This window comes from Cryptomeria japonica, chromosome 9 (assembly GCF_030272615.1).
Source record: "Cryptomeria japonica chromosome 9, Sugi_1.0, whole genome shotgun sequence".
NCBI lineage: Eukaryota > Viridiplantae > Streptophyta > Pinopsida > Cupressales > Cupressaceae > Cryptomeria > Cryptomeria japonica.
In genome coordinates, this window is record NC_081413.1 from 642,849,944 (window position 1) to 642,876,991 (window position 27,048).

Sequence of the window (27,048 nt, forward strand, 5' to 3'; positions counted from 1 at the left end):
TTTGACCGTACGGTCGGTATCGTACGACCGTGCGATTTTTTTTTAAAAGTTGTCTAGAGAGTCTTCGGCTCGGGTCCCCTGTCTCTGGGATCGCCCTTCATCCTTCTTGGTTTTTCTCGCCCAAAAGTCTCCTACTTTTGTCCCGTGCCTCTCGAGTTGCTTGCCCGACCTCTTAGGTCCCCTTCCATCCTCTCGGGTCCCCCTCCGGGCTCTCGAGTGTCTGTCTGGCCTCTCGGGTCCCCTGCGCGCTTCGCGTGGTAAGGTTTCAATTTGTACCCGTTGGTGGCCAATCTATTTTCACTGGTCATTGAAAGACCTGGAACCACAAATTCTACAGGGACCACGACCTCCTTCCCGTACATAAGAAGAAGAAGGATAATAAAGATTTTGAAGGCTGCGGCCTTCCACACAGGGTTCCAATCGGTGCCGACACTCTTCGGATTATTTACGTCGCCAAGGTTTGGGGCGTCTCCCTTCCAATATTCTTTGTATTCCGGCAGGTACACCTCTGTTGGTTGCTCTGGTTCCTCTACTTCGAGCCTGTAGCTTTGGAACATTTCGTAATCCTCCATTTGCCAGTGGAAGAGCCCGTTAGTCGAGCATACCTCATCTTCAGAACATCCCTCCAATTCTAGCACCCCTTCACTGTTCGGCTCCATCGCGTTCTTGCCCTTACTTTCATCGGGACCCCCTTCCCCTTTATTAGAGTCCTCCAAGTCGGAAGAGGCGAGCTCTTCGCCGACATTTTGGGTGTGTAGGTCAATGGTATATTTTCGCCCTCCCTTCTCCATGGAAAGTGTATTTTTCTTCCAGTTGTGGTTTACCCTTGCGTTGATCAATCACACTCTCCCCAGGATGGCGTCATAGCCTTTCTTCTTCGAGGGAATAACCACGAAATCTAACAAGAATGGTTGCGCACCAATTGTCACTTGCTGGGCCATCAACAGGCCGAGTGGCTTAATGCCGTGTTGGTCCGCTCCCACCAGGTTGAATGTGGGTGGCCACAGGGTGGGCTTCCCCAGCCGCTTCCATGTTTCTTCTGGTAGTACATTCACCCCAGATCCTCCGTCCACAATGGTGTCCTTCAAAATGGTCCCACGGATACGCATTTCTACCACAGCTGGGTGTCTACCACTGCTCACGGCTAGTAACATCGGGTCAGTCGAAGGGTTGACGGAAACCTCCACCTGTGGTGTACTCTTCGTAGCGGTGGCGGGAACCCCTACCTGTGGTGCACTCGACGATGCGGTGCTTTGCACATTGGTGAGGATGGCAGTCCTCAATTGTGGCATAGAGTCTAGAAGGTCTTTTACCTTTATCGGCACCTCTATCTGCAAGATTTGCTCAATGATGTTATTTTCCGCTTTCGTACGGAATGATGTACTCACCACCTCGTTGTCCCGTCGTTCGGTCGTCATCTCACGTTCAATATTGGCCTTTGCCTCCCGTAATCGCTCCTCCGTACGGGGGTCGGGATAAGTGGCTTTTTTCGTCTGGGCGCGGGTGATCGCCAGTACTTCTTTCTCACCAGTCTTCTCAGCCTTCTCAATGTTGAGGAGATTAACCCTTGCCTGCGGGCAATTTGCGTCCTCATGGTCGCCTGGCCCACACCAACGACAGAGGTGCTGAGGGGTGGCTTCCTTCGTGCAATCACGGGCGAAGTGCCCCCACTGATTACAGGCCCTACATTGGATAATTGGCCGGCCCTTGGCGTCATACTGGATACGGCTTCCGTTATTGTTATTGTTGCCTCTTCCTCGCCTGTTGTTTCGGTAGCCGCCAGACGAGGTGTTGTTGCTCGCAGGCTGGGACGTGCCGGCTGACGCAGATGGTTCTGTAAAGAGAACTTGTTGGTTACGGGTCCTCATATTGTACGGACACTCCTTGGTAAGGTGTCCGGCAATCTGGCAAATATCGCAAAATGCATTTTTCGGACAAGACCCCTTGGTGTGTCCGTCGGTACGGCAGTCCGTGCACCATAAATCCCCTTCGTCGCCTTTGCTTGTGCTTCCTTTGGTTGCCTTTATCTCTCTCATCATTCGCTCCATATCTTTCTGGAGAGCCCATACCTTCCGATTAGAGTCGTCATCACTGCTATCACTTTTGTCAGAAGAGGAATCATCCTCCGACGAGGATTTATTTTTCTTCTTCTTGGACGTCTTCTGTTCACTTTCTAAATCCATTGCCCTGTTATAGGCGTCGGAATATGAAGAAGGAGGTACTATCTTCATTTTTCGTCTAAGGGATTTCTTTAGACCTTCCATGAACCACCGTTTTTTCAGTCCGTCTGCCGGCTGGTTCTCCATCTTTCCTAGCAGCTCTTTGAGCCGCCGGCTGTAGGTTCGGACAGTCTCGTCCTTCCTCTGTTTCGTGCCGTAGATTTCGGCTATGATCTCATTATCGTCTCTTAGGAGACGAAACTCTGCTTGAAATTCCTTCTTCAAGTCTGCCCATGTGCTAATCTTAGCCTTATCCGTATCCGAAAACCAGTCGATGGCTACGCCCCTCAGGGTTGCGGGAAACTGTGTTACCCACTCGTCCTCATCGGTAACACCATTCGCTCCCCAAATTGTTTCACAAGTGCGACAGTGGCGGACAGGGTCTTCTTTCCCATCCCCATGGAACTTTGGAAGTTTTTGTTTTTGTGCCATACCTTGCCTTTTTACTACTGGTGGCTGTTGTCCTACTCCGGATGGGTCAGATCCTATAAGGGGTGCTTGACCGCCGTGCCCCGGTGTCCCTCCGACACTCCTGGTAGCCCCGGTGTCTTCTCCCTCTCCTGCCTCCTCCCCACTCCTTGGAGTTTTCCTAGCCTCTGGTGTGTGTGGCAAGTCCCTCAAATCCCTCAACTGAGTTTTGGTATACTCTATCATGCAGCGAGTTTCCGCAAGTAACTCCTCCCGACTCCGTGGGTGGCCGCTGGCCTCACCGTCCCCTTCGGAGCGTTCCTCCTCTCTTCGCTTATACCTCTGTCGCCTTTCCGCTTGCTGTTCAAGGATCAAGGCACGTTGGGCTACTGCACATTCATCTATATATTGTTGCTTATTTTTGTCTTTATTTAGTGTATTGGGCATTAATTCCCAGACCGCTTTCTATATACTTAATGACATAAAAAATAGAACACTTTTATTCACTCATAATGTGGAAGACAAGTTTATGCCAACAATATGACATAATTATTACAATAAGTGTTCTTTATTCCGCCCCGTATGGCTCACGGTTCAAATGCCCCTGACCTGGCGCCATCTCGTTCTGCTTCCCGTTCCTCGTACTGCTGCAAAATTTGTTGGCGTCGCTCTTCCCGGGCAATCTCCTCCAGGCGAGCTTGTTGTGCCAACGATGCTTGTGCTAGCAGTCGGGGGAGATGGTTCATCAACCGATTTACCTCCGGACTCACTTCCAACGCTGTCCACACGGCACTTGGTGGGACTTCCGCCTCCGCCGCCTCTCGTCGCACGTAGGTCTGAATGGCTACTTGGAGTAGAATCGAAAATTCTCTCGTTGCAGTGTCTTCTCCTACGTAGAGTTTTGTTTGGGCATCGTCGATCTCCGGGTTCACCTCACCAACGGGTAGGCCCATTGTGTCTGTGCGCCATCCGTGTCTCCTGTTCCCGAGTTCGTGTCGGCAACGGCGCCAAATGTTTACCTCACTGGGTAAACAGGAAGAATACAGAAACTGAACAGCAATGCACAATGCAAATACAAAAGAAGTGCCAGAATAAGCTTGCCATTAATGTCAAAAGATGTTCATAATATAATCTGTCGTCAACATTACATGTCCTCCAACACCCGGAGGTGGTACAATATATGACAGCCGAAGGGGTGCGACACAACCGTCGCGACTCCAACTACCTACCCGTCGGCTAACTAACTGACCGCCGTAACACATTATTATCGACGACAACATAAACATAACAACATAACATAATGATTATTCCCGACAACAGGAGTGAGCTATTTTATGTGTGCGCTTAATTTGAATTATTGGATGAACATTGTTCTTTGATGGTGTTCATTAGTGATTTAAATTCTTTCAAGCACAACCTCTAGAGATTGCACCCGCTTCATGTAGTTGTTTACTAGTGGTGAAGTGAAGTGTGGTTGATCTCAACTGAAGCATTGTTATCTATTGAGTTCTTAGATTTAGGATAGCTTTTCTAAACCCTTCCTATTTTACTTTCAGTATTATCCAATCGAAAAGTCCCAAAAAAGAGCCATTCATAGCCAAATCATTCGCGTAAAATCTCCTTGAAAGTTATAAATTTGTGCAAGTCTTCTTCAAAGTGTGCGTAAGTCCCCTTCGATTACCAACAACATCACCACACGAGCCTATATCCACAAAAAGTCGCTAGTACATAGTTGGAACCTTGGAGTCATCGTGTGATCTTTGTGCAATCTTAGCATACATTTGACTTTGATCAAGAGAGGGTAAGGTAGCTGTTGGGAAACTTTACTTTGTGTGGGCGTGGTCACAAAACACTCGTCAACAATGCCCAACCATCCCGTTTGTCTATTTGCATATGAAATCTTATGGTGTCTTCTTGTAAATATGATATCAAATATGGTTGGAAACTACTCAATGCATGTAAAAGAAAAAGTAATACTCAAGTATGGCAGCTGATTGTTCTTTCGCATTTGTGTCACTTTTTCTTTTTTTTTACAAGTACTACTGGTAAAATAGTTAGTGCTCACTGGAGAACTACCACTAATTGAATTGTTTGTACTTCACTTGTATTTCTGTAATTGCTTTGCATTTATCCATGAGTTTTTCTATGATCCATGTTTGGTATGCTGTGTAAAATTATGTACATGCACATTTTAGTATTCAAATATAAGATAATCTGTGCAATGGATTAACTTGTACTTCTTATGTGCATTGCCCCAGTTGATCTCATTCCCATAAGATACAACAAATTCAATATGTTTCAGAATGAGCTTACTAAAAAATTGCCAACCTCATGATGCAAAGTTGTTTGCAGGAAGTGGGAGATGCATATTTGTGACATCTGGATTGAATAGATAACTTTTTTAATTCCTATTGTATAGGATTGTGATATCAGTATTGCTTACAAGTGATAAAAAATACAGAGTACTTTGTTGATAATTATATGAATATTTTATCTACAAGTCTTTTAATGCTGAAGTTTTTTCTCTTCTTGAATTTGCAGGTTAAGAAAAGATGGGCTGGAAAGAAAGTAGTGGATTTGTTTTCACACGAGTTTAGACAACGGCCTTATGAATATTATGTATGCTACAAATATTCATACAATGCATTTACATAAATATCAATGCAAAGCATTCATAAGGTTCTTGTAGACATAATTTTTTTCATAATCCATGAAAATATTTTTGAGTGCTTTTGGATTCAACTGTGTATGTTTTTTCTTTATCAATGTTTTAGATCATACTCTGTATTCCATCATCAGGATGAGTTAGAAAATAAACTAAGTTGTCGGGTTCTTCACCTGGACTCCCCAGGTCCCGGTTTAGTTCCCCTTAGGTCCGGGTTCGGGTCTGGTTCTCCATGGGTCCGGACATGGTTCAGCCCAAACCCTGTGGGTTTGTCCTTGCCAAACCCAAAAGAACCTAGGAGGAATTTTGCCGGCAGAACCCGTCAGAAATTTTGCAGAAAACATGTTTTTTGTTGACTTTTTAAAATTGTTTTTTAATGCCGAAAAGGCAAATTCGACCCCCCAACCCTAATTTGATGTCCTAAAACACTAAAAAGGTAAAAGCTACTTCATTTTTGCACAATAGAATGAAAAACATAACTACTTTGCTCCATTGCTGAACTTTGTTTTTTGCGTGCCATTGCTCAAGGAGAGTTGAAGATTGATTGTTGCTTGTTCCTAGCTGGTTCTTGTGCTACTCCTACACGGTTGCAAGTGTAGATTTGTTCTTGAAGACATTGAAGAGGAAGATTTCAACAAAAGAGGTAGGTTTTTGTGGTTCTTTTTCTTTTTTTTTTCAAATTTTTTCTTGCATTTTTTAACAAATTGAAATGAACTCTCTAGTTTTGTTTTATTTCTTCATTTTGGTTTGTAGAATGGCAAGTGCTTCTAGTGCTAAGAATGAACCCCATTTTAAAATGGACCCAATTTCTTCCCTTTCAAAATATGTGGAAATGGTAGAACAACTTCCAGGTGGAGGAGGTTTTCTTTGGATTTATTCTCATTGCAAAAAACCATACAAGAGCTCATTAAATCGAGTGAAACCACATTTGTGTTTTATCCCTAAAAAAGGCATCAAATTTTGTGTAGGAAAGCCAAAAGGTAAAGGGCTTCTTGTAGAGTCACAAGTATTGGCATATATAGAAGAGCAAAGAAAAGAAAATGAAACAATTGTTGAAGAATCTTCTCATCCTTTGGTAAACAGTAAGAGTAAGAGTAAGAGTAAGAAAGGATTGATGGCCTCTCCATCACATTTCAATCTTGAGCATACAAAGGGCCATCCATTCTTGTCTATACCTCAACAACAACCTATTCTGTCACATAAGAGAGCAAAGGGTCCGTTGGAAACATCATTTCACAATTAGGGTAGTGTTGATGTGTTTTTCATGCACATGCGAACACAGAATAAAATACCAAGGTAGCTTATCCTCTCTTGAACAAAGTTACTCGAATGCTGAAGATTTGCCTAAGGTTCTTGTATGTAGGGTCTCTATGTGTGGATAAGCTCTTGTGGTATGATGTGATTATTCTAGAATCACAAGGGAACTTACGTTTGTATGCCTAAAAGCTTGATTTGCTGGAACTCAAGTCCTATCTACTCACTGGGGAGAATAAAGAAATATCAAAAGCATAAGGTTTAGAGAATCTATTCTAGGACCTAGAATGTAAGAATATAGATGAACAACTAGGTGGAGTCCTACTGGGTTGGGTCTCACCATCAGGTTGAACAATCCGACACCAACTCAGTGCAATCTTCTAAGGGATACTTCGAATATGTTCAAATCGTTACACCATCAGATAGTGATCACCTTTCAAGTTAATGCATGAACAATAGACTCATAGCAATTCGAGATTAAGCTCATTCAATGCCAGTTGACTACATAGGGCGCACTTACAATCAATAAGAGGCTAGTGGTTTGGACTAGGGGAATTCCACGCGAGTGCATTCAGTAACTTCCTTCATTCAATCTAATCATTTACCATCTAAAATGATGATTCAACTAGAAACTATGCATATTGCAAAGAAACAACACACTTCACCATAACTTCAATGAAAATGGAGTTCATTTACAATCAAGGCAACATTTTATTGCCTTCTCTTCCTAATCTACTCTAATTGCTATCTAAGCTTTTATTCTAGCTACTAACTCTTGACTATTAGCTATTGCTATTAACTATTCTAACCTCTATTAACCTTTACAAGTGAAGAGCCAAAGCTTTATATAGAGAGCTCTTTACATTTCAATGGCTCTGATTGATTTACAATCAATGGCTAGGATTTCAAGATGAAAACCCTAATTAGGGTTTGTTACAACAAACTCCTTTAGCCAATGAGAAAATTACATTCAATGCATGAGAACCAATAGGAAACATGGGTAGGTACATCAGAGTTTGTGCTTTCATGTATAAGCGTGATTAATTGAATCTGGACATGCTGATGTGGACCTATCTGACTGGAGGAACAGTGACTGGGATACCACCTTGTCTGGCACTTGCTTAATCAAGGAATGTCGTATCTCTATTGATACTCAATTTGGTGATGTTGAGAAGCTAACATTGATTAACTCTTTTGAAACTATCTGCTTCTTCAACGTACCCTTGCACTGACTTTGGTTGATCCTCTTTTGTCTTTGATGTACTTGATGAATGATGTGCCTCTCCTTGACTTTTTTGTGCTTGATGAGCCTCTTCTTAATTTTGCATAATAGTTATAGGAAGTCATGGTCAAGTCACTCCTCTGGTAGCTCATATCGCCTTGAAATGTTTGTATGATCCTTCCTTTGACATTTTGTGATCTCTTAATGCGGTAGAATGAGGACCCTGAGGATAGCTTGCTCTATTGCTTGCAATTCCTTGAACACTTGAAGTCTTTAACACTTTAGTATTCTTCTCTGCACTTAGGGTGTCCTTGATGATGATGAGGTTTGAAGAAGTTGTCCTTGTCTTGGCTTGATCTTCCTCCAACTTGATCTTGTTGATCTGCAAAACAAACAAAAATGGTGCTAAGTACACATGATATATTCATTCTAACATAGTATTTCTCACTTCAAACCATCAACAATAAGGCACTAGGATCAATTTCGCTCTGGACCCTTTGGAAGGTACAAGAGCAAATTAGGAGTTATTTCAAGATTTCTCACTTTTCAAATGAAAGCACTCTCAAAATCATAGTTCTTGGGATGGTTCGAACACTAGAATCACCTTTAAGAGACCTTCAACACAAATTCATTAGCTAAACCCTCTCTCCCAAGGAATTTCGCTCTGGACCCTTTGAAAGGGTCAGGAGCGAATTTGGCATTTTGCTCAATTTACCTCACATTTCTCATGATCTTGTCTTAGATTTGTCATTTGAATCCTTCTCACATCAAGATCATGTTAATTTGCCTTCAAATCTACTCAAAGGGGGATTCATTCAATTGTTTGAGGTGAAGAATTAGCTTTTTCAAGAATTTCGCCTTGGTAGCTTTGGAAGGTACATGTCCCTCTAAGAATTTCGCTCTGGACCCTTTGGAAGGGTCAAGAGCGAATTTGCTCCTTTAAGCTCAAATCCTTTACTTTCTTATCATTTTTCTTTACTTCAATTGTTTCCAAGGCATGATAACATCCTAATTGAGGTTCCAAGGCATGAAATTAGTCCATATTTGAAGCAAAAGGGAGGGTCTTAGGAAAATTCGCTGTGGTACCCTTGAGAGGGTTAGGAGCGAATTTTGTCATTTAGTCTCAAATTCATCATTTCCTTTGCTTCAATTCACTTCTCAAGGCAAGTATACACCAATCCTCTCTCAACCACGCCATAGGAACAAAGATTTTGACCCCAAACAAGGAGCAAATAGGTGTTTAGGAAAATTCGCTCTAGACCCTTTGAGAGGTACATGGGCTTAGGTGAAATTTGCTCCTGTCCCTTTGGAAGGGTCAGGAGCAAAATTCATATTTTCACTCAATTTTCACATCATTGCTCATGAATTTTAACAAGTTCAAACCTTTTAAGAGAGCTCAAGTGGAGACTCCTTCAAATTTTTCTTGTAAGATGCATGTCGCACCTTGATTCGCTCCAGACCCTTAGCAAGGTACTCAAGCTAAGAGTTACCGGATAGTCTGAGTATTTCATCTGTATTTAACATTGCAGATCTTTATGAGTATCATGAACTAGAATTTAGTGAGGACAGTATTGCAGACTTGAGAAACAGTTGCCCTGGAAGGAATTGGATCAGATTGAAGACATTTTGGACAGTAGGATTGGATGTAGTACCCGAAGCAGTCAATATAAGGAGTATCTTGTGAAGTGGAAGGACAGACCAGTTGAAGATTCATCTTGGATTTCTCAGGCAGAGGTAGACTGCCTTGGTTTCCCTTTGACCCCGACAAAGTGAGAGACTCACTTTTTCAACAACCCCGGATGTCTGATGTAGGAGCATCCTTGGTTCATAGCAATCTTGCATCAACCAACAATATTTCCTTTTTGTTTTGCTTTCTATTTGCAGTTTCAGCATTTCTTTCTGTGTGTTTAGGATTCGGCTCATCGAAACCTGTGGAGTTGGATTTTGCTTGAAGACGTGATCATCTTCCTTATTCCCAAACCGTGGAGCATTTAGATCGTTTTCGGCAAGTTATCGCTACCGGTTTCCGAGACAGTGTCCTGTTACAGGTTGCCTGGACCTATTTGCTTTGGTGATCTACCAGATCCCTTTTGTAGCTTGCGGAGCCTTGAGCGTTGATTCTGATGTTCCTTGGCGTGTGGCCGACCTTTTCCCGTGATCTTTTATCCTTTGGATTTTCCAGAGGAATTTCTTTGGTGGAGTTCGACCTTGTTGGTTTTGCACGTTAGGTCTTGTTCTTAAGGTTTTGATCCCTTTTTGGGCTGACTGGATCCTCTTGGATTGTATAAATCATTGTAATAGAGCATTAGAATGTAATAAAAAAGCTAGATTGAGCATAGAAGATATATCTTAAGATTTGAGGTCCCAGTTGTGACTTGTTCTGTATTTTGAGCATGTTTCAGCAGGCCTATGAGCTGGTTTCTATAATCCAGTTGTTACTGGTTGGTTGTTATCAGTTTTCATGTTATAATTCAATTTGTTCTGCATTGCCTCCATCATGTCCTTGTGTTTCTGTTGTGTTTACTCTTGCTGACCAGTCTAGATTGATCTCTTTGAGGTCCCTCCTAAACGGTGACTGCTTCAAATTAGCATGATCTTAAGGCATTGATTATTATAAACAAAAGACAAGGATTAATAGGTGTTAACAAATTTTGTCCTTTTAAAGAGACATCACCTTCAAAAGGGTGTCTCTTTCTCTTCATAGGGACACATATATATATATATATAATCATGAAGCCTGATTTAAAAAATTAATCTTCCTCAATACTCTTTCCTTTACTACGAACCAAGAGACTCCACAATCAGCAATCTTTAGTCCTTAACCAATACTTAAGCACATCAGCCACTATGCTAATGAAGTGGCATGCGATTAGTTTTGAGGAGGCAGCGGTTAATTTGGAGAAGACTCCTCTCTTGGGAAGATGTAAGAATTGTGATTATCGTCCTCCCTTGAGGACTATATAAGGCAGAAATCCATTTAGTAGATGTTGATTTTATTATAGCTATGGTCGGAATCCACAGGCCAACATTGATATCACAAAGGTTGTGATTATATTTATATTATTATTATGAGATAATATAATTATATTATTATATGATAATATAATTATATAATAATTATAATGTATTTATTATATTATATGATAATACAATTTTTTTTTTTTTTTGATTGGTAATGTCTTTTTATACGGGAGTTTCTAACCAGTGAGGGTCACATTGGGGGACCCCCTCCCCGTGGTTACATTAACATTATGAGGTATTAACACCTCAACTTTATTCCACATCACTTAACTCCTTATATCTCCCCGCACCTTATCACTCCACAATAACACTCCTTATCACTCCGCTACCTTATGCCTCCCCTCCTTATCACTCCACAACCATCCACTGATAGCACACGACCTCCACCCCTTATCTCTCCGCATGGTTCGACCAGTACAACATCTGCAACACACCTTCCTTGACAGCGACCAGCTTTGCTTACACCGCCAGGAACGAGGACTCCACGGGGAAGCCGAGTCAGCACCGGGGATTTTGGGCATTAACGCCCCATTTTTGACTTCATCTACTGCACTTTGCCAACAACACTGCATTGATCAGACCAAGGCAAGGGTACCTGCAAGGATTGAACATTGAACCTCCCTATCAACAGGGATCACAACTTATCGTTGCGTTGCGGGACTTGCCCATTAGGGTTTATGGTAACACTAGTGAGAATCGAACCGGAATTGATGCATAGCACCGGGATCATTAGCCTAACACTATGCCTCACGACTCGCCTTCACACCAACTCGGCTACTCATGCACCCTTTTAAATTATGGTTTGAACCAAGGATGTAAGCACTGCAGGCAAGAAGCCCCACTATTTCTCCAAGGCTCTCCCCAAGGTAAGGGTACTCCATTTTTAACACGGTAGAGATGAACCCATGGGGGTTTGAACCTAGGTTGTAGGCACTATAGGCAAGAAGCCCCACCATTTCACCAAAGGGTCATTCCCCCATAATACAATAATTATTATATTATATTAATAATGTAATAATTGGTGCCATTTGGAAGAGTGGCGACCCTTAGTGTATAGACACCTCTCACATATACATAATGAGATGTGTGATCTCATTCAAAGAGGGATATAACAATATAAAAAAATATGCAGATCAATATAAATTAGAGTGCTCGGGGGAGACGAATATATCGTCTATGGTTGGGAGGGCAATAAAAGTTATTGCCCATGGTTAATCGAGCATACTAGAAAAATAGCAGTAGAGGGTATCAAAAAAGACAAGACAATAGAAGAAGATAAAAAGGAAAGTCAGATCAGTTATATACACACAACAATTAAAACAGAATTCTGATTTAGGCTGGTATGCTTGATGACTATAAATATGTTGATGTATGCTTAATTGTATAAAATATGTTTAGGCACCTATATTCTGTAATATATCTTGTCTATGATATTAATAAACCTTGTCAATCTATTATGTTCTTTAAATTAATAAAAGTTATCTATTCTTTATTCCCACAAGCAATCATATGGGGAATGGAAGGAAATAAGTTAGGGAGGGGCAATAAACTGGTTCCCTCGAATTAAGCAAGCCACCCCAAGTGATGGAATTGTATTAGTGGGATGTTCTTATCACTTGTGGGCCAAGGGTTGGTCTGTTATAGTTGGATGCACTGCGCTATTGGGCTTAATTGGGCTGAACAGTCTCTAGGTGCCCTTTCGAGGTTTCCCTTGCCGATTCTACTATGGTTGATTATGGGAATAAGCTAGGGTTTAGGTTTTAATGGCAAATTTATTTATCATTTCATATGATGTTAATTGTTCATTAACTCTCAAACTCTCCAACTTTAATGAATTAACTTTAGAATGCTAATGATAAGTAAATTATATTGTTGGAATTGTTAATTTTGATCAAAATTAGGTACATCCCAATTTGGGGACATTACAAAATTACCCAAACTTGGGTGCCACAGGGAGGTGGGGTTGGCCACATCAATACAAAAAATTATTTTGCAAATTTTAAACTCTTTAAACTCCTCCAAAGGGTGTCGGCCCATGTGAAAAATAAACCATCATTTTTGCTAATTAATTATCTCCTCCTTGCCCAATGATATCTCAATAATAGTGCCATAAATCAAGCACAATTTAACCTCCAATAATTTGGACTTGCCCTTTGACATCAATGACAACAATTTCCAACAATCTACCCCTTTGTCATGGCAACCTTGTAAAGAAATAGACCATTCATGCAACAAGACTATGCATATCCCCTTGACTAAAATGCTCCCCTTACTATACTCCTTTGACATCAATGGTAAAGACTTTCTGGGTTCAAAAGATAAGACAATGAGTAGCTCCCCCTAAACACATGCTTCTTTTGAAGAACTTAGTGACTGGATGAGAGTGATACCACCTCCAATTTCTCCCGTAGGTACTTAATGAAGAGCACACGGTTATACTGAGAGGTGGGGGGGGGGGGGGCGTGAATCAGTATAACTACCAATTAAAACTTTTTCAACTTCAATCACAAGTATATAACTTATATCATTAACATTTTCATTGCATGCCAACATTCATATGTGATCTAACTAAGATAAACACAAGTAGAACACAAGATATGTACATGGAAACTCTTATAGGAGAAAACCACGGCAAATCAATCCTTTTATATGAATATCTTCTTTTACAAAGTTTGTAGGCACTAACCCCTAACTTAGTTTGTGAGCACCAACCCACTGGAAGCACCAATTCCCACTTCAGAATTCGTGAGCACCAACCCACTTCATATAAATTTGATTTTACACCTTGACAATGTTGCTATCTCAATGGATGATGGACAATTTGATCTTTCCAAATCTGCTTATATTCCTTTCTCAATTGAATATTCTCTTCTTCACAAATCTGCATATATAACTCTCTCAATTCTCCTTCACAAATCTACTGTAAAGTCTTTCTTATATCTGCTATAAATTCTTCCTTAAATTTGCATCATATCCTTCTCTATATCTGTATAATATCCTCCTTTATATCTGTATAAATACCTCTTTAATATCTGTGTATACTCCTCTTTTCTGTCAGCATATATATCTGAATTATATATTTCAATATTACTTATCACTCTTTCTTTTATTTCACTCACACTCCTTATTGGACACAACTCACACATATTACATTCTTCACTCACACTTCATCACATACACCTGAAGATTACTCTTTTTCTGAATAATTAATTTTTGCATTGTATATCACTCTCCACACATGTTCACAATCTGTCTGAAAGTTGTTTTCAGAATTCTTACACACTCTACACAAAAATGATTCCAATATTTTTATATCTCTTAAGTGTCCTTTCATAGAAGTCATGTCTTTTACAATCATCGAATGATTGGGACTTTTCTGAAACAATTTTTAATTGCTATATAAAACACATCTCCTCCTGAAAAGTTCGCTGCCTTACTCAGCCACGTCAATGACTCTTAATGAGTCGGTTAAAACCAATTTCACAAAATAAAACAATGCTCTTTACTTTAATATTGGTCAATTGTTTACCCGATACAAGTAAACCATGTCCTTTTCAAAAACATGGATGCACCGTTCCAATGGCTGCCCATAATTGGTGTTGACTAAACCAATTTATTTATTCATAGAGTTGTTTTGCTAATTTGAATCGCTGACTTCAAGTAAACTGTAGAGACTTATTAATAAAGTTGCTTGATGTAATTCTCCAGTCAAAAGCTGTCAAAGCATAATCACCACTTAGTTAACGGTAATCGATGTGCACTAACATAGAACCCATATTATTGTGCATTAATATATATCGCTGTCCATATTTATATGCTTGGAGTGCTTGGAGTCGAGTACCAAATTCACTGTCCAATATTCACTACTGCAATTTATAATTACTTTCTTCTTTTGGAATCGCTGCATCTATTGTTGTTAAGTGTAAACAATATACAGATTGCCGTTTAATAGATTTCTATCTTCATTAGTCGCTGTTGTTGATCATTTTTTGTAGACTGTTTTTCTTCAAACTGCTCGACCATTGCCCAGCATTATGGATTAATAAGGAAGTCGACCATATTCATGATGAAGTCGCTACTTTCATATTTGTATTGTCTTGTCTTAAGAATATGTGATCAGCATATAATTTATATGCCTTTGTCTTTTTCTTTATTTATCAATGGTTATCGCTGCGTTTAAATAAACATTCACCCTGTCTTATACTTGCTGCCATTAAAGTGAACATACTTGCTGCTCCTCTGTCTTATGTAAGTCGCTGAATACAAGTCTCCTTGAATGCATAGGAATACTTTCAGAACTCTGTCTTCTATTGCTGTATTATAGATATTAACTTTAATACTGAACATTGGAGATCACTTTTAACAGATTGCTGCATTATTTCAATAACTGCCTGTGCATTAGTCTTCAGCGCTGCCTATTATCATTGCCTTGATGCATCTTCAAACTTAAGAGCTTCCGCGGCACCTTCAATTTATAACAAGTATCGGTTTTTTTTTTTTTAAGTCTTCTAAGAATTGCTCACTTAAGACACGTATCATCTTTATCAACAGCAACATGTAGACTCCCACATTATTCGATACTATGGATAGCTTCCATAGATGCTGACACCTCAACTTGTATATTAAAGAGATGCCACCTTTGCATATTAGTGTGGAATCGGTCTTTGTCTTTAGTGGGGCTCTAACATTAAGAGGTGGGCCCCATAATAATTGTCTTTTAGTGGGCTTCTAGCATGAGGAAATGGACCCCACAAATAATTTATTTGTAAATCTTTCAAGGCACAAAGTAACATGTAATTGTTTCATTAAGGTTTGCATGCATAAATTAAGTTAATCTCTATATTTCTTCTATGGTCTGGCCATTTATTGACTGATGCACAAATACAGTCTTGCCCATCTATTAGTTCTTATAACCATGCTGGTGTGGTCTTGTTCTTATATCAGTTCGTATAACACTGTAATCATTGTTGTTAATAGCTTCTTATATCTGCCTTTAGTAAGTCTTTCAAATATCTTTTGTTGTCTTGGATTGCAGTCGGTATAAGGCTTAGAATTAGTGTCTTGATGTCTGATTAATTATCGCTGCAAACCTTTGCCTATATCACAACTATGATCATGAGATCTATCTCTGATTTTTGACATTAATGACTGCCTTGCCATCTTGCCTTCTTGTCATCAATGACAATTTTTCCAACACTTAAAAGTCTCTTTTGGAAGGGGCTTTGTGAAAATGTCTGCAATCTGTTCTTTTGTAGTGATGTACTCCAACTTCACTTGTCGATCAACCACTTGCTCTCTTAAGAAATGATATTTAATTGGAACGTGCTTTGCCCTGGAGTCCATAATCAAATTCATCGAGATGTTTATTGCACTTGTATTGTCACAAAAATGGGGATGGGATGCTCATACTCAACCTTAATATCCTTTAAAGTTTGTTTCAACCATAGAAGCTGTGTGCAACAAGCTACTGCTGCAATATATTCCACCTGTTGTAGATAGAGAAACTGAAGCTTGTTTCTTACTCAACCAAGATACAAGATTGTTGCTGAGGAAAAATAATCTTCCGCTAGTACTTTTTCTATCATGATTACTGCCAGCCCAATCCGCATCCATGTATGTTGTAAGGGTGAAATCTTCACCTCTTGGATATCACAACCCAAAGTCCATAGTGCCCTTTAAATATTTGAATATTCTTTTGACTACTTGCACATGAGATTCCTTTGGTGCTGCCTGAAACTGTGCCATTAAACCAATTGCTTGCACAATATTAGGCCTTGTAGCTGTCACATATGTATTGCAATCATTGACTGGTAAATAGTCTAATTTGCCTCGGTTGATTCATCATCTTTACTCAATAGTCAATTTACATCCTATTACTAGGGGTATGCTCACTGGATTGCAATCTTCCATTCTAAACTTCTTCAATATCTCATGAACGTACTTGGTTTGTGAAATGAATATCTCTTTATTTGATTAAGAAATTTGTAACCTATTGTGCGTATTGCACACACACTCCTATTTCAGGGGACCCCCGTCTTTTTCTTTTCTAGTCTGCTCAATAGGAGAGAAGAAGCCCTGAGTTTTGCAAGGGCAAGCAATGATTCGCAAAATGACTTCTTAACCCAAAAATGAGAACCTAGCTCGCACAGATGCATCCAAAATCCTGACTTTCAAATCAAGCAAAACGTGTTCAAAATCGCTCATTCCTCCGTTAGAAGCCCGAAGTTTGAAGTGAAAATCTCACAAAATGGTTCCTTAGCCCGAAAACCTATAGCTGAGTCTAAATCACGTTGAATCCTTAGGAATCCTGAACTTGCAAAAGGAACAAGTAGCTCGAAAATAGAGAGCTAAGCGTTTAAAATAAACCCTAAACTTCGCATAAATTGTCTTCGGCACCCCCAGATAAACCCGTCATAGTGCGAAATAGAGAGTTCACACATTCTTCCCACCATTGTTGGCGGCAATATTGTACATGAAAATAAAACTAGTTAATTAAGTTATAATTGTGTTGGTTAGTTGGCAACCGAGGGGTGGTAGTTGCAGTGTGACAGTTGGCGCTCACACCCCCTCGGTATCTTTATATACTTCCGAATGTAACTTGTGACAGAAGGATTATGAAGGGAATAACATCTCACATATTGCATCTGATATCTATGGCATTATTATTTTGCGTTATCTGTGTACTTTAAGTTATTCACTCGAGAGGGTAAACATTTGGCGCCGTTGCCTAGATGTACTCGGGAACGGAAGACGCAGATGGCGCACAGACACGATGGGCCTACCCGTCGGTGAGATTAACCCAGAGGCCGACGATGCGCAAACGGAACAATCATCGTGGGATGCAGAGCGTGATGGCAAGAGGTGAAGGGGAAATTGAACCCCGTAATAATCCCGACACAATGTTGATATAAATTGTGGCCGAAAGGAAAAATGATAAAAGTTTTATTTTTGTACATGGCGTGTGCTTGCTATGTACGGAAGTGATTTATGCCCAATATATTAAATAAAGATAGAAAAAAAAAAAAAAGCAGAAACGGACGAGTGGGAGGCCGCGCAGAGGGCCTTGATTCTGGAGCAGCAAGTAGAACGTAGACAGACCCTGAGGCAACTTGCTGAAGGACGACCTGCCGAAGGGTGGCCCGAGGGGAACCAAGGAGGTGTCACAGAGGGTGCAGAAGCCGATGTAAATTTCTATGCGTCGCCAGAACACCGTAGGGTGCAGAGCCACAAAGAGTTTCTGGAGGAAACAAGGTTAAGGAGAGATCTAGTCGAAGAGACCCGGGATCGGTTTAGAAACTTATCCCTTACACCACAAAGTGAGGGTCACCAAAGGGAGCCAGGAGTGGGTGTAGGTGACAACGAAGGGGAGGATAACCGTACGGTAGGTGCCACACTCGGCAGGCAAAACACCGTACCTCCAGTCACCCACGCATGACACACCACCGACATCGGGGGGAGTGGCGCAGGGGCCTAGACACAACCACAACCACCTCCAGGAAGACAAGCCCCATCGATGGGGAGTAAACAGAAATTGTCGAAGTTCAATGGCGACGGGAAGGAAGATCCTGTCTGCCATTGTTGAACGTGTGAAACCATATGGTCAGTGAACGGTGTTACCGACCAAGACGAATGGGTAACACAATTCCTAGCAACCTTGAGAGGAGTGGCCATAGACTGGTACTCAGATATGGACAAGGCCAAAGTCAGCACATGGCCCGACTTGAAGGAGTTTGGGATAGAGTTCCGCCTCCTGAGAGATGACAACGAGATAGTCACCAAGATCTATGGAACGAAGCAGAACAAGAACGAGACTGTCCGAGCCTATAGTCAGCGGCTGAAGGAACTATTGGGAAAAATGGAGAGTCAACCAGCAGATGGGTTGAAAAAGCGATGGTTCGTGGAGGGACTAAAGCATTCCCTCCGAAAGAAGATGAAAATCGTTCCACCTACATCGTACGAAGACGCATACAATAGAGCGATGGATCTCGAGAGCGAGACCAAGACATCGAAGAAAAAGAAGAAGGATAGCTCGTCCGAGGGGGATGACTCATCACAGGAAAGTAGCAGCGACAGCGAGGCTGACAAACGGGTGCAAGCGCTCCAGAAAGACATGGAGCGAATGAGGAGGGAATTCAAAACAATGAGAAGCACCGGTCGGACCGAAGGGGACATATGGTGCACTGAGTGCAAAGAGGGGCACACAAAGGGTACTTGCCCAAAGAAGGCATTCTGCGAGATTTGCCAAGTGATGGGACACTCCACCAAGGAGTGCCCATACAACATGAAAACCCGGAATACACAAATGAACCAGGTGCTGTTCACGGAGCAGGCCACAATGTTCGCACCAGCGGGTATGGGCCAACAAGCGAACAACAATGCAACCTCGGGAGGCTACCGAGATAGCCGGTGGGGAGGACGAAACAACAATAACAACAATAACAACACAAGGAGCCAGATCCAATACGACTCCAAAGGTCGACTGATGGTACAATGTAGAGCGTGCAGCCAATGGGGGCACTTCGCCCTAGACTGCCCGAAGGGAGAGGCCACACAATATTTGTGCAAATGGTGCGGATCAGGAGACCACGAAGATGCCACCTGCCCGAAGTCCGGATTCAACTTGCTCAATGACGAGGAAACCAAAGAAGAGGAAGTGTTGGCCATAACCCGCGCCCAAGCCAGACACGCAATGTGCCCAGACCCGGAGATGGAGAAGCGAAGGGCACGGGAAGCACGGGAAGAAATTGAGAAAGAGATACGAGAAAGGGCGAAGGCGAAGGGTATGACGAGTACTTCCAATCGACCACAGGCGGAGGATGCTATACTAAATCAAATTTTAAAATTAAAACTGGAGGTGCCTATGAAGGTACACGACCTCCTCCAGACGATGCCTCAATTACGAACGACATTGCTGAATAATCTCTCCCAACCACGCACCAATACCAACCACCGCACAGGTGTTCCTGGGGGGTCTGCAATAGACCCCATGCTGCTGGCAGTTAACAGTGGAAGGAACCCGGCCATTGTGGAGATGGGTATCCTTGGCACCATGCTAACCGATACCATCATCGATGGTGGATCAGGAGTGAATGTTCTTCTAGAAGAAACCTGGCGGAAGCTGGGGAAGCCGACGCTGTGGCCATCTACATTCAATCTGCTCGGAGCAAATCAGCATGGAATCAAACCCATCGAGACACTGATGGGCCAACAAGTTACCATCGGGACGCAACCCTTCATATTGGACTTCGTGGTAATCCCACTAAAGAAAAAAGGGTATGATGCGATCTTAGGGAGAGGGTGGTTGGTGGCAGCCAAGGCCACCCACAACTGGAAGAAGAACACTCTGTCTACGGAGAATGGAGGAAGGAAGTTTATCATAGACCTCGGGACACAGTTAGTTAGTGAGGAACTGGCATCATCTTCGAAATCGGAGGGTGAAGGAGAAGGCAACCTGAGGAACGAAGGACGAGGCTGTAGGGAGCCCAACGACGAAGGGATTCTCAAACTAGGAGAGTGCTCCGAGGATGAGACAGGGTCATTGAACGGGCTCTTCCATTGGCAGATGGAGGATTATGAAATGTTCCAGAGCTACAGGCTCAAAGTAGAGGAACCAGAGCTAGTAACAGAGGAGGTGTACCTGCTAGAATACATAGAATATTGGAAGGGAGACGCCCTAAACCTCAGTGATGTAGAGAATCCGAAGATCAATTGTGTCGGCAACGATTGGAACCTTGTGTGGAAGGTCGCAGCTTTAAAAATCTTTATTATTCTTCTTCTTATGTACGGGAAGGAGGTCGTGGTCCCCGTAGAATTTGTGGTTCCAGGTCTTTGGATGGCCATTGAAAATAGACTTGCCACCAACGGGTCCAAATTGAAACCCTACCATGCGAAGCACGCAAGGGACCCGAGAGGATGGAAGGGGACTTGAGAGGCCGGGCAGGTGACTTGAGAGGCATAAGACCACAGCGGGAGACCCTCGGGCGGGGCAAACCGAGAAAAGGTGATCCCGAAGGCACGAAACCCGAGCTAAATCTGGACAATTAAAAAAAAAACTTGTACGCCGGGTGACCGTAGGCTTGCAAAAAAAACAAAAACAAAAAAACGCCAGGTGACCGTACGGCTAAAAAAAGGCAAAGTACATCGTACGGTGGGGCCACGCATCCACCGTGCGGTGGCACCGCGCCGCGGGTCCATCGTGCTGTGGACCCGCGCCGCGTGGTCATCGTACGGTGGCACTGCGGGTCTACCATGCAGTGGCACCGCGGGTGCACTGTGCGGTGGTACCGTGTGCCCACTGTATGGTGGCACCGTGTGTCCACCGCACGGTGGCACTGCGGGGTCACTGTGCGGTGGCTATTTTAACCCGCACAATCGAAGAGGCGAATAGAGGAAAATAAATAAAGAAGGGAAACAATGCGGAGGAAGGAGATTGCACACACCCGCACGCCAGGTACACCGCACTAACAAACATAGCCGTACGGTGGAGTGATATTGACTGCACGGGAAGTTGTTCGTACGCTAGAGGTGTGTCCGTACGGTAAGGAGGTTGTCGACCATACGGGGAGGTTGTATGGCCAGGGTGCTATCGGGGACATTACAGAGGAACAAAAAAAAAACGATGACGACCAGATTGAAAAATTATTTGATGACATCTGGAGCCAGGACACTGAAAATATTAGAGTGGAGAAGAAGGGTTTTGACATCATAAAATATCACAGAAATGATGTGCGCCATGGACTTTCGTATGGTTCTGAGGGTTGTAAATTGGTGTTGGCACCTGGGGCGCTGCCCCCGGACCCCGCGAGGGGCGCTGCCCCTCGACCCCAGTTTATTTTTGAGCTACAGTACACTTGTTGGAGTTGGGCGAAGGGCATTAGAGATGTCATGGTAAGTGTTGTGGTTATCTGTACTGTGAGAAGGAAAACTGAAGCTAAGCATTGGTGAGGGACGACGTTGCGGGTCCGCGCAATTGTATGACAACAGAGAGTTATTCAGTTCAGTTCAGCCTTTGGGGAGTGTGATGGAGGATTTGAGGTGTCTCCTAGCCTTTGTGCCAAAGGGTTGTGGCCACCTCCAGGTAGGAATGGTACGCTTGAGGAACTTGGAATATGTCTCGGCTGGACGTGAGGTTGCCTTGGTGGATGCAGAGAGGGCTCGGGAGGAGTTGACCACCAGGTTGGAGGCAGTACTAGCGTGAGACATAGCCCAGCGTACCCAGGAGGTGGATGCCAAGAGGGCAGCGCGGGTGGCTATCGAGGACAAATTGGCTAGGGAGACAGTATCATTTGAGTAGCAGTTGGTGGAGGCTGAGACCGAAAAGCATGTTTTGCAGACGAGTTTGGTTTAGGCACAGGAGGATTGTGATGTCAAAGGAAGCACTAATGGTGAAATCCGCACTTGAGCATAGGATGGTAGCAAAAAAGGGTTTTTAAGTGAGGACGCAGCAGGTGTATAAGTTCCGGGCTCGACTGGCATCAGCAGTTCTGTTTAATGTCATCTCTATTTTGTATTAAGTCGTCCGGAGACGACTTTCTTTCTTTCGGGGGGATGATGATGGCGGCAATATTGTACATGAAAATAAAACTAGTTAATTAAGTTATAATTGTGTTGGTTAGTTGGCAACTGAGGGGTGGTAGTTGCAGTGCGACGGTTGGCGCTCGCACCCCCTCGGTATCTTTATATACTTCCGAATGTAACTTGTGACGGAACGATTATGAAGGGAATAACATCTCATATATTGCATCTGATATCTATGGCATTATTATTCTGTGTTATCTGTGTACTTTAAGTTATTCACCTGAGAGGGTAAACAACCATGCTCGATAAAATACCGATGCATCAATGGTTTAAAGGTGGGGGGGTTGATCTCATGAATTTTTTCTTGAAATCGCAGTTTTCATGTTGCCTCTCAAACCTGAGAAAAGACCTAATAAAAGGCCAGGCTAGAGTTCTGTGAGGGCTGAAAAGGTAGAGCCTTCAATTCGCGCAAAATCGCCCATTAAAGCCGAATTTCATTAAGTCCAAAGGCGACTTGCATAAGGTCGCATTTTTTTTTTTGGTCAAGTGGCCGAGTTCTGTGGTAAGTAAATGGCGTCTAAGGTAAAACAAGAAAATAAAAAAAATGCTTATTTACCTGAAAATTTATTTAGTCGAAAAGTCAGGAGAGCAAATAAACATAAGTTAAAGATCATCTCTCATTTCACTTGTTGAACCCGAAATTGCCAAAAAGGGGGTTATAACCTAAAAAGTAAGTCTCTCAAGAGGCCCCTTAGACCCGAAATTGCAAAGGAGGCCCCTTTTCACTTAAAATTTTAAATCATTGAAAACATGTAGAAGGCTTGAATTTCATCTAAGTTGGAGAGAGAATCAAGACGAAGGATTGGATTTCACGTTTGAGGAGAGACATTTAAAAGATACATTTCACAAAGAGCTTCTCAAGCCTGAACTCCACCGAGACGAAGCCAGACGTTAAATAAAATTTAATATTTGTTAAATTAATTTATTTAATTTTTCAAAGTGATTATTAATTCAAGGTTGAAATTGGTTGTTTGCAGAATTGACAAGCTCAAGCGGCCAACTGAAGCGTAGGAGCAACGATGAAGCATTGGGAAGTGCGCCATCACCAGATCACTGGAAAGAAAGATCGAAGATAAAGAACACTTAGAATGTTCTCAAAATGTTACAAGTCTATGCATTCTCAAAGATACATAGTTGGATTTAATTCCAGAAATTCAATTTAAAAGACTGAAACTGTTTTATTGTAAAGAGCTGCCTGTGGGTCCCGCTCAAGATAGTTTAAAACAAAGGGACACAGATCAGTTATGTTCAACTACCAGATAGACCCAAATTGAAGCCAAATAGTGATAGGTAGTTGAAAATGTGGTTGAAGGGATAACTGAGAATTGAGTAGGCATGGGTTAAAGCTGCCAGGCTTCTAGAAGGCAGATCAGGACTGTTGGATGCAGTCAATCCTGGCCTCTGATTCAGAATTGTAAAATCTATAAAAGGCAGGATGCCTCTCTTTGTAAAGGGTTAGATTCTAGTTAGATTTTTAGGGTTAGACTGTTAAGATTTTTAGGTAGTTAGAATAGGTTAGAGTTTTGTAGAAACTTAGATTTTAGGAGTAGAATAGAAATGCTGCAAAAATTGTTGTAAGGGCAGTCAAAATCAATATATGAACATTGAAGAATGGCGTTTGTTATCTTGGTTTTCTTTTGTTTGCATGGTTTTCTTTAGCAGTTTAGATAGATTTTCTTGGTGTGCAGGTATCTGATGGATTCGGGCTCATACCATTGAGGATATGCTAATTGTGTATCCTTGTGTTTGGTTAGCCCGAGCCTTTAAATCGTGCTTAGTTCAATTGCAAGTGTCTGTCTGAGCTTGCGTCAGAATTGGGTGCTTAGCCATGCATTTGCAGTTTGAAAACCTTCCAAGTGCCACATACCGGTCTCGTTAATCTTAGGTCTCCTAAACCCTTCTCTTTTGCTTTTATTTCCCAGTTCGAGAATCAGATACAGACCAACTTATTGCAAAACGTAAGTCCCCTTGTGCTCTCGGCAAAACACATCGACTGTTGAGTTATCCCACAGTCAAGAACTGACATTTGGAACCTTGAGGTTGTCCCCTTTGATCAATTAAAAGCAGCATTATAGATTTCCTTATCACAAGAGAGGATAGGATACTCGGCGAGATCATTCTATTCTGCGTTGGCCGGATAGAGTCGTCGCAATGCAACTTTAGCCACGTCAACATAACCCAAGGAAGAAAGATAACTCATCGAGCATAGACATTTCAAATTCTTTTTGCATCTCCATGGCATACTCTTGACACATATTGTCACTACTAACTCCAAAAAATGATATCATTTACATGGACCACAACAATCAATAAGTGATCTCCTTCATTCTTGATACAAAGATTGCTGTCCACAATTCCTGTTTTGAAGCCTTGCTATTGGAGATACTTGCCTAGTCTTGAATACTAAGTCCACAGGCCTTGTTTTAGCCCATAAAGTACTTTCTCTAGCTTGCAAACATAGTCCTCATTCTCTTAAAGGATGAATCTTTCATGTTTGAGCCCATAAAGTACCTTCTTTAGCTTGCAAATGTAGTCCTCATTCTCTATAAGGATGAATTTTTTCAGGTTGTTTGTTGTATACCTCTTCCTCTAGATTGCCATTAAGAAAGACAAACTTTTGATTTGCTAGATTTTGAAATTCTTATAGTTGCCATGAGCTAAAAACATCCTTATCACCTCCGTACGAGCAATAGGGGCAAAGGTTTCTTTGAAATCAATTCTTTTGATTTGTGCTTATCCCTTGCATACTAATTTGGCGTTGTTCCTCACAACTTGGCCATCTTCATTTAGCTTGTTTTGGATACCCACTTAGTGCCAAACACATTATTATCCTTAGGTCTTGGGACAAGTTCCCAAGTTTCATTTTTCTCAATCTGATCCAATTCCTCTTCCATAGCCTTTACCTAATCTTTGTCTTCACTTGCTTTTGTAAAGTTCTTCAGTTCTATTTTGGAGAGGAAGCACATATTTGCATGTTCTGATATACTAGCAAGTCTCCTTGTTTGCATTTTTGTATCTTTTTCCCCAATAATTAAGTCTTCTGGATGATTCTTTTGGAACAATCTGGATGGAATCTTGGATGGTACCCTTGATGGTGTCTTTGATTCTCTTTTCCCAACTTCTTCATTTTTAGTTTCTACCTTTACTTTCTCTTGTTTGCAATTTTCTTCTTCTTGATGATCAACTTCTCGAGACATTTCCCTCTGATGCTATTCTTCATCAACTTTACATTTGCACTTTCAATAACTTTGTGCAACTGCAATCTTTTATTATAGCATTTGTAAGCTTTACTTTTTGTGGAATATCCAAGAAAGATACTTTCATCACACCTAGAATCAAACTTTCCCAAATCTTCATTGTCTCTTCTTATATAGCACTTGCTTCTGAACACCTTGAAATACTTCATTGACACATGCCTTCCTTTCCAAAGTTCATATGGGGTTTTGTTGTTCACTCTGATTTGTGCTTGGTTCAAAATATAGACTATTGTATGAACTGCTTCTCTCCAAGAAGTATCAGATAGTTTGGATTCATTTAATATTGCTCTTGCCATTCCTTGGACTATTCTATTTTTCCGATCAACAACTCCATTTTATTGTGGATTTCTTGTGGCTGAATTCTGTCTTCTTATTCCATGCTTTTCACAAAATTCTTTCAAATTCATTTTGAAGTGAACCCTCCTCCCCTATCGGATCTTAGGCATTTGATTCTCAACCCAATTTCATTCTCTAGTAAGGCTTTGAATGCCTCAAACTTCTCAAAAGATTCAGTTTTTTCTTCCAAAAAAGTAACCTAGGTCATAATCATCAATTAATAGCATAAAATAACTCTCACTTTGTAAACTCTGTCCTCGTTGGCCCACATAAATCAGTATGTATAAGTTCCAAAGGCTTTGATGTAGAGTACTCCTTTGATTTGAAACTTGTCCTTGTTTGCTTTCCATATTGGCACTGTCTGCATATAGTATTAGGAGGCTTTGGCATCTTTGGCATGTCCCTTATGGCTTGCTTATTGCTGATCTTCACAATGTTGTCAAGGTTCAAGTGTCCCATCCTCCCGTGCCACAACCAACTCTCATCTTCTTGCCCCATATAACATTTTTCACTTTTGATATCATTAAGGATGTACAGATTATTTGCTGTTCTATATGCATCTGCTATCAATTCCCCATCCTTCTTGTTCTATATATTATTGATTGTAAAATATTTCTACAATTTGATTTGAACAGTACTGATTTTTATTGATTAGTTGGATTCCAGTTATATCCGTTTAGTTTAGTGAGTCATTGCTGGAAAGGTACCTAATTATTTTTGTTTTCAGGTTGAGGCTGTAAAATCAGGAAGAATTTGCGTTGATGGCAAATTAGTGTCAGATGAATATGTTGTTAAAGCTTCCCAGACACTTAGTCATTTTGTTCACAGGTGAGTACTGGTACTACTTGGTGACTTTTGAAAGTTTGAATACTTTTTGTATTGAAATAAAATTAGCTATTCCAAATCTCTCTGTTAGCAAAGGAATAAAAGTCATTTACAAGATTTGACTTGCAATGTAGGCCTGCGGCCTAAAATGAAATATTTAGATAGAAAAGTCAATGATTAATCAAAGTAAAACTCACAAGTCTAATTGAATTCTGACATTTCTAAACAACCATTATAATAACTTTTCAGAAGAAATCATCCATT

General features: G+C 41.5%; 1 protein-coding gene across 2 annotated transcripts in view; it reads left to right on the forward strand.

Moving 5' to 3' along the window:
* Nucleotides 1-27,048, forward strand: part of LOC131066723 (RNA pseudouridine synthase 7) — a 140,451-nt gene that overhangs the window by 20,927 nt on the left and 92,476 nt on the right. For both annotated transcript variants that reach the window (XM_058001552.2, XM_058001551.2), the window contains exons 3-4: nucleotides 5,169-5,246; nucleotides 26,687-26,787. In XM_058001552.2, the coding sequence (XP_057857535.1) occupies nucleotides 5,169-5,246; nucleotides 26,687-26,787 (179 nt within the window). The remainder of the gene's footprint in view (nucleotides 1-5,168; nucleotides 5,247-26,686; nucleotides 26,788-27,048) is intronic.